We start from the raw sequence: 7,698 nt of genomic DNA, 5'->3' as shown, positions 1-7,698 counted from the left end.
GTTTAATTTTTGGCATGTAGAAAACTGTTGGCCTGAATGTTTTAACAATGGGATGGTTTCAATGGGTTGAGAAATGGAAAACTGAAAAATGCCATTCATTTGAAGGGGAATTTGGAGGTCAGGAATATGTCAAATTACGAGCATGCCAGGAATATTTGGAATGTTAAAAATAGATAGACTTAATGATTTGAATGAGCTGAAAGTTGTGGTGTGGAAATGGTTTGAATTGCTTGAGAAAGCGGGAATCATACTGAATGTGAAAATGTCCCAGTCGGAATGTTTTGATGCTGGAATGGTTTGAAAGGTGTAAAAAAAAAAGAAAAAAAGTAGAATTCCCGGGAAAATCTGGAATTTTTTGAACGTCAAAAATAGAAAGTCTGAATGTTTTAACTGAGCTGAAGGTTTGAGAAATGTGAACGCTGTAAGACTTCTTAATATGAAAGGGAAGGGGTGCTACGGAAAATATGGTATTCCAGGAAAAGTAGGGAATTTTCAAAATGTGGAAAAATGCCAGTCCACATGTTCTGATTGCTTCTACCTGACAGAGGAGATCCCAGCAGTCCCACGCAGTCGGAATATTTTGATGCTGGAATGGTTTGAAAGGTGTAAAAAAAAATGTACAGCAAAATGACACAAAAATATCTTTGTTTTAATCAATAGGACGTACAAAACATCAGATTTCATATTGAATATAAGACTTGAATCACATTGGGTATTACCCCATTTAACATTAACTTCAAAGCCTTTTTCCACCAAAGGAACTTTTCTCATTAATTTGGGATTTGAAAAAAGCTGCCGAACTCTCCCGAGAAAAGTTCCTAGTAGCAATCCCACGCCTGATCTGATACATTTTCAGGAACTTTGACCACACATATTACCGAGACTTATTTAATACTTACATTTAAAGTCTTTTTAGTCCTCGGAATGTTGGTGGAAAAGGGATAATAGTTGCCAAGTTGCCGAAGAACGTATCAAGTAACCAGCAGTCTTGATTAATGAGTTACAAAAGTGGACAGTTATTTGCAGCGGTTTTGTGTTCCTGAGTGTGTGAGGTTCTACCAAACTAAAAGCAGATCGTTCTGATTATTTTCGGTGTCCCAACAAATGACACAGCAGCTCCGTGCGCTATTTCGTTATCAAGCGTCCAACGTCCTTCTTACACAATAGCGTGAATAAAAGGTCATCTGTGCGTCATCTTCACACCACTTGGAAAGTAGCATGTGTGCTACATCCAACAAGAACTTATTAAATATTAAATCACCACTCCCATTTCACCTACAATGTGCAAATTCGATTTAAGCTTAACAAGCTTGACGCGTGTCAATCAAAGAGTATGAATCACCACCATGTGGAGTGGGCAACACAATGACAAAAAAAAGGCGTCATTTGACACATCTCAGTGATTCACCTCACAAGGCGTCTTATTCATCTGCTCTGTCTCCGAGCCAAGACCCTCACATTTGTCCTTCTGGCGAGGTCGTTGCATAGGAGGCGGATCCGTGCAGGAAAAGTAATGCGGCAGGGTGGCCATGGTCAAGGTACTGAGGATGAGGAAGGAGCCCGACACCAGAAAGGAAGCCATATAGTCGCCTGTGATGTCCTTGAGCAACCCTGCAGGACAAAATATCGCCATGTGAACACACACACAAAAAAATGATGAAGCATGTGATCGCATGTGGAGCCTATACCAGCAGTCTTTGGGCGAGAGGCGGGGTACACCCTGGACTGGTGGCCAGCCAATCACAGGGCACATATAGACAAACAACCATTCACACTCACATTCATACCTATGGACAATTTGGAGTCGCCAATTAACCTAGCATGTTTTTGGAATGTGGGAGGAAACCGGAGTACCCGGAGAAAACCCACGCATGCACAGGGAGAACATGCAAACTCCACACAGAGACGGCCGAGGGTGGAATTGAACCCCGGTCTCCTAGCTGTGAGGTATGCGCGCTAACCACTAGACCGCCGTGCCGCATTTGAATGTTAAAAACAAGCAACACACGGAGAAGGGATTCTTATGATTATGATGCTATGATGCCAGGTACTTCCAACCAATCATTTTCTATGCCGCTTATCCTCACTAGTGTCACAGTGGGGGATGCTGGATGCATCAACATGCTAGGCTAATTTGGTTAAAAAAAAAAGGTAAGGTGACTAAAAACTGCAAAATAATGTGTATTTTAGAATTATAGAAGAACACAAAAAAGGCCACACAACAAGGAGACCCGGGTTCGATTCCCTGCTCAGGCATCTCTGTGTGGAGTTTGCATGTTCTCCCCGTGCATGCGTGGGTTTTCTCCGGGTACTCCGGTTTCCTCCCACATTCCAAAAACATGCTAGGTTAATTGGCGACTCCAAATTGTCCATAGGTATGAATGTGAGTGTGAATGGTTGTTTGTCTATATGTGCCCTGTGATTGGCTGGCGACCAGTCCAGGGTGTACCCCGCCTCTCGCCCGAAGACAGCTGGGATAGGCTCCAGCACGCCCGCGACCTTCATGAGGATAAGCGTTAGAAAATGGATGGATGGGAACAAAAGTGTGGAATTCAAGGGAACGTCAGGGGGAATTCAGAGGGTTTTAAAAGAGCTGTACGTTTTGGTGTTGGAAATGGTGTGAAAAGTTATTTTTAAGTTATTTTTAAGAGCAACGATAATGTTACACAAAATGTGGGAATTTTGGGAGAAATTTTTAATTTTTGGCATGTAGAAAACTGTTGGTTTTTATGATGGGATGGTTTAAATGGGATGAGAAAAAATGGAAAACGGAAAAATGCCATTCATTTGAAGGGGAATTTGGAGGTCAGGAAGATGTCAAATTACGAGCATGCCAGGAATATTTGGAATGTCAAAAATAGATAGACTTAATGATTTGAATGAGCTGAAAGTTTTGGTGTTGAAATGGTTTGAATTGCTTGAGAAAGCGGGAATTATGCTGAATGTGAAAATGTCCCAGTCGGAATGTTTTGATGCTGGAATGGTTTGAAAGGTGTAAAAAAAAAAAAAAAAAGTAGAATTCCCGGGAAAATCTTGAATTTTTTGAACGTCAAAAATAGAAAGTTTTAACTGAGCTGAAGGTTTGAGAAATGTGAACGCTGTAAGACTTAAGATGAAAGGGAAGGGGGTGCTACAGAAAATATGGAATTCCAGGAAAAGTAGGGAATTTTCAAAATGTGGGAAAATGTGATTCTGAATTGCTTCTACCTGACAGAGGAGATCCCAGCAGTCCAGCGCAGCTCTCAATAAGCTGCAGCAGGCCGAGCGCCCCCATCATACGCTCCACGCCGGCCACCATGGGCACCACAGTGAAGGCCAGCGAGGTCAGTGCCCCTGAGCAGAATCCGTAGAGAAGACTGATGGCCACCAGGGCGGTGTAGGACCCCCATAGGGTGCTCACGGGTAGCAGCATGATGAACAGCCCGGCCAGTGCTGTCCACACGCTCAGCAGGTGTATGAGGCGGAAGTGGCCCAGGTCGGAGAACCAGCCCGAGGCCACGCGGCCAAAGATGTCGGTAGCACCGGCTGCGGACATGACGAAGGCGGATTGGTACTCGGAGAAGCCGGCGTTTCGGCTGTGGGCCACCAGATGCACGTAGGGAACAAAGTAGCCCATGTTGAGGAGCGAGATGGCCATGGTGTAGGTCATGTAAGGACGCTCGCACAGGAGAGACAACTCCAGGTAAGACGAGACTCGATGGAACACGCCGACACCTGATGACGTTCTCTCTGAAGACGTCTGAAACCCAGGAAATGCTTGAAAGGAACCTGGGACACCCCCGACTGATTCACTTATGAAATGGTATGCTTGACCTTACCTTTTCTGTCTCTTTAGACCGCCTCCTTGAGGGAATAAGCGCCCCGCAGGGCACAATGTTGAGGCTCAACCCCCCCAGAATGAGCAGAGCCCCACGCCATGCATACCTCTCCACCAGGAGCTGGAAAAGTGGATTGAAAGTAAAAGAAGCTAGGCCTATACTGGAAAACGCCAGTCCCAAAGCCAGGGAACGCCGCTGAGTGAAGCTGGCCATGACCGTCGCCACCATGGGGGTGAAGACCAATCCCCACCCCAACCCTGTAGATCCAAAATTATATCTCAGTGTATCATCTGCGTAATACAACAGAAGCCGTCATATACCTGAAATGACGCCCATAGTGAGGTAAAGATGGACGAGACAGGTAGCATGCGATGCCAGTATGAGCCCGAGTCCAGCAAGGCAGCCGCCCGTCATCACCACGACACGAGTGTCGTAAGCGTTGGACAACGCAGCGCCCAGCGGGCCTGCAAACACAACACTTCATGTGACTCCACAAGAACCCCAATGAGACATCATGACAAAAAAAAAAGAAAAAAAAAGTCAAAGCACTTAAAGCCGCAGGTGTACCTAATGAAGTGACTCACTGAAGAACTGCTGCGCCGCTAAGCCGGTAGACGCGATCCAAGAGATGGCCTGAGCGCTCTCATCAAAGTACTGCACAAACTCAACAAAGAAGATGCCCAGGCCTCGCATGAGCCCAAACACCAGGCTGGTGCTCACGAAGAGGGCGCCCACCAGCACCCAACCCCAGCCGCCGTCTGGATTTTTGGCTTCATTTCTGCGCCCGTCCTCTCCGATCTGTACGCTTCCCATATCTGCGGAAAACGTTTTTTGAAAAAGCAACATGTGTCGGACTGAGTTTAATTATTAACTTCTTCCGGGCCAATGTGTGGCTGGCTCGTCGGAGCATGTCACGGTGCCGAGGGTCCTTCAAGCTGTAGTGCGGGTTAATCATAAACACAAAGATTACATGACAGCAATTCACGATAAATATGACCCACATATGTGGGCTGTGTAGTTAAATGGATGTCTGCTATGACGGAAAGAGAAACCCACCTGCTTATGGATCAGTGATCATCCAACGTGAGACTTCAATGGAGCTAAAGCTGCAGGACACAAACAATGCTAATTAGCTCTCAGGAAAAGAAAAGTAGGCTATAAAACATGACAGTCAATCCATCATAGCATTAGAGGCCATGCGCATCATAACTGATAACCAATTCCGACACTTATCCTATACTCAAGCTTTCTTGAGGTGGACAAAAATATACTTCTGGAATGGGACACATTATATTTTGGGTATATAGCAGGGGTCTCAAACTCAATTTACTTGGGGGCCACTGGAGCTAGGGTCTGGGTGAGACTGGGCCGCATCAGGTTTTCTAAAAAAAAAAAAAAAAAACGCATTTATTAAAAACAGAAAAATGAATCAACTTTACTTTGGTTTTGATTTTCTGCAATAAAAGCTCTGATAAAACATTCCACTGTTCTCAAATATCTTCATTTTTATTTTTCTGCACAAAATAAGATGAAAAATAAATAAACAAATCAAGAATAAAGAAAATCAGTAATAAATAAATATAATAATAATAATAATAAAACGGCAAATAATAAAAACTTAAGAAACCACATATAGTTGGTGGGTAGACAAATTATTTTTTTCAGATTAAAATGAACAAAGCATTATTAGAGCCCTGTAGACATTACAAAACACGACTATAGTCACATTTATACTTTTTTTATTTACAACATATTGCGCAACTGCAGGGTCTTGAGACACATGCTAACTCGCAAACTAGAGAGCTAGCGACCTAAACGGTAGCCTTCAAGTTATTTCCTTTAAACTTAAATAGCCAAAAACTTACCACTTCCACACGGATAGGGAGGATAACTATTAACAGTTATTTAACCTTTAACATGAACATTAATCAAACGTAATAATTTTTTCTGGGTACATGATACCATACAGCATCCGCCATGCAGCCGACATAGTTGACTACAGTTCTTTAATTTAAATAACACAAAAATGGACGACCTTTTTCACCTCACACGTCTCCTCCTCACACCAACACGTGTTGCATCAGTTATAGTACGTGTCATGGACTCATCATTTCCGGGCCTGCCTAATCAATTGTTCTGCACCGTTTGCTTCTAAATCAATGTGAGCCCGTGCATCGCAAATGTTGTTTTTTAACCGCTTGTGCACTCGCACGCATGTCCATCACTGCTCCGAGTGAAGCCCTTAAGTCAGGAGCATCCAAAGGGCGGCTTGGGGGCAATTTGGGGAAAACAAAATTTTGTTTTTTTTAGTGGCCTGTGTATAAAAAAATAAAATCAAACTTAAACAGCAAAAACAAAAACAAAAAAGTAAAAAAAAAAAGCAAAACATTTTGACACTCATAAATAATGATGAATACAAAATTACAAAATAACAAAATAAAAGAGAAAATGCTGCAGATTTCGTACGACACAAACCAAAAAGCACTGAAGGCAGGGGAATTAAAAAAAAAAGAACAGTACAAGCATGAGAAAAATTTTTTTTGTTTTTTTTTTACAAACTAAAAATACATTATCCTCGAAAGGGAGGGCCATTTGTCTATCGGTCTGCACTGTATAATTTTTATTTATACATTGTTTCATGTTCTTATGAAATCATCTTATATTTCATCTTTACCTTACATTCTACGCCTGAAAAAAGAGAATTGAGCAATATTGATTTGTATTAGAGATTTGTATTAGAGATTTATCCTAAAGTCAATATTTTCTAGAAACGCTCGCAGTATTTTTTCCTTTTAAACATGCCCTTCTTAGCATTTTATTGACTTACGATAAGCCCTAAACGTGTATTCCTAATGTATAATGTCACTGCTTTAACTGATTTAAATGTGGTAGACTTTTGTATGACTTGTTTGACCTCAGCAATGACGTCACTTGACTTGGGACTTGCTTGAGACTTGAAGGTTATGGCTTGTGACTTGCACGAGTGACTTAGTCCGAAATCTGCATAAAACCGATAAATCCTTCACTGGACTGACTCATTCACTCACTCATTTACTCATTCATTCATTCACTCATTCATTCATTTTCTCTGCCACTTGTCCTCTTAACCTGGCCTCCAAAAGCTTTACATTTACATTTAAGTTGAACATTATTATTTTTTTATAAGTTTCAAAAAGGAGGGATAGCAAAAACATACATACCGAATAAATAAATTGGAGTTAGCCTACTTGACAACGTGCTGCCATGACGCACACTCATTAGTCTACGTAAGTGACGTAGCGCCACGTGACGCATGCGCACACAGGCGCTTGCTAGTCTCCGAATTAACTGCAAAGCAAACAAAGCAAATTAATATACATTTATTTCTTAACAATGTCCCTCGCATCAAGACTAATGACTTATATTTATTAATTTGCACTAGCGGGACCGGAAGTCGTCACAATTCACAGTTTGACGTTTATCGATAAAAGCCGAACCGTTACTAATACACAACCGATACTGCTGACCTTTTTGTCAACAACACTCACCTTATGGTGCGACTCCGGCCATGTCTTCAGTTCAGTGTGGTCTTGCTGTGGTCCAAAGTGGATCAAGTGAAACAACACCAAAGCGAACCAGCTGGTTCTGACTGTGGACCGTGTCGCTGATGGGGAGGGGGGGTGTGTGTAAAGTGCAACAGTCTCTGCAGGTTCACCAAGATCCGAATGCCCCAGGGGTTAATTAAAACAATGACAAACAATGAAGTCATTGTTGAAGTAAATATCGCAGAAATGTGTTAGAATTTAAAAAAAATAAAAAAAATTGCACTTTTTGCTGAAGTTTATGAATGGTGTCTCATAAATGTGCATGCATATTTAGAAAGTCCCTGACTCAAACGTGC

General features: G+C 42.2%; 1 protein-coding gene across 8 annotated transcripts; it reads right to left on the bottom strand.

Annotated features, from left to right (window-relative positions):
• Nucleotides 1–648: 648 nt before the first annotated feature.
• On the bottom strand, nucleotides 649–7,684 carry slc16a13 (solute carrier family 16 member 13). 8 transcript variants are annotated; one of them, XM_058068014.1, is made up of 9 exons: nucleotides 7,346–7,684; nucleotides 7,019–7,145; nucleotides 5,149–5,200; nucleotides 4,875–4,924; nucleotides 4,403–4,753; nucleotides 4,139–4,282; nucleotides 3,819–4,075; nucleotides 3,208–3,739; nucleotides 649–1,611 (listed from the first exon to the last, which is right to left on the bottom strand). In XM_058068014.1, the coding sequence occupies exons 5-9, from the start codon at nucleotides 4,662–4,664 to the stop codon at nucleotides 1,397–1,399; spliced, it is 1,410 nt and encodes a 469-aa protein (XP_057923997.1). In that variant the 5' UTR covers nucleotides 4,665–4,753; nucleotides 4,875–4,924; nucleotides 5,149–5,200; nucleotides 7,019–7,145; nucleotides 7,346–7,684; the 3' UTR covers nucleotides 649–1,396. The 8 variants fall into 8 exon arrangements, with proteins under 8 accessions (XP_057923997.1, XP_057923998.1, XP_057924003.1 ...); XM_058068015.1 differs by lacking the exon at nucleotides 5,149–5,200; XM_058068020.1 differs by lacking the exon at nucleotides 5,149–5,200 and having other exon boundaries at nucleotides 4,403–4,633; nucleotides 4,879–4,924.
• Between the last annotated feature and the right edge of the window lie 14 nt (nucleotides 7,685–7,698).

Source organism: Doryrhamphus excisus, chromosome 3 (genome assembly GCF_030265055.1).
Source record: "Doryrhamphus excisus isolate RoL2022-K1 chromosome 3, RoL_Dexc_1.0, whole genome shotgun sequence".
Lineage (NCBI taxonomy): Eukaryota > Metazoa > Chordata > Actinopteri > Syngnathiformes > Syngnathidae > Doryrhamphus > Doryrhamphus excisus.
This window is presented reverse-complemented; position numbering and strand designations above follow the sequence as displayed.

Bases quoted from the DNA above. Each gene is read 5' to 3' on its own strand.
- slc16a13 (XM_058068014.1), bottom strand. From the start codon at position 4,664: ATGTTGCTTTTTCAAAAAACGTTTTCCGCAGATATGGGAAGCGTACAG. The intron at 4,076-4,138 runs GTATATGACGGC...TTGGATCTACAG, and splicing joins CACTATGGGCGTCATTTCAG to GGTTGGGGTGGGGATTGGTC. The intron at 1,612-3,207 runs GTAGAAGCAATT...TTTGTCCTGCAG, and splicing joins GCTGGGATCTCCTCTGTCAG to GGTTGCTCAAGGACATCACA.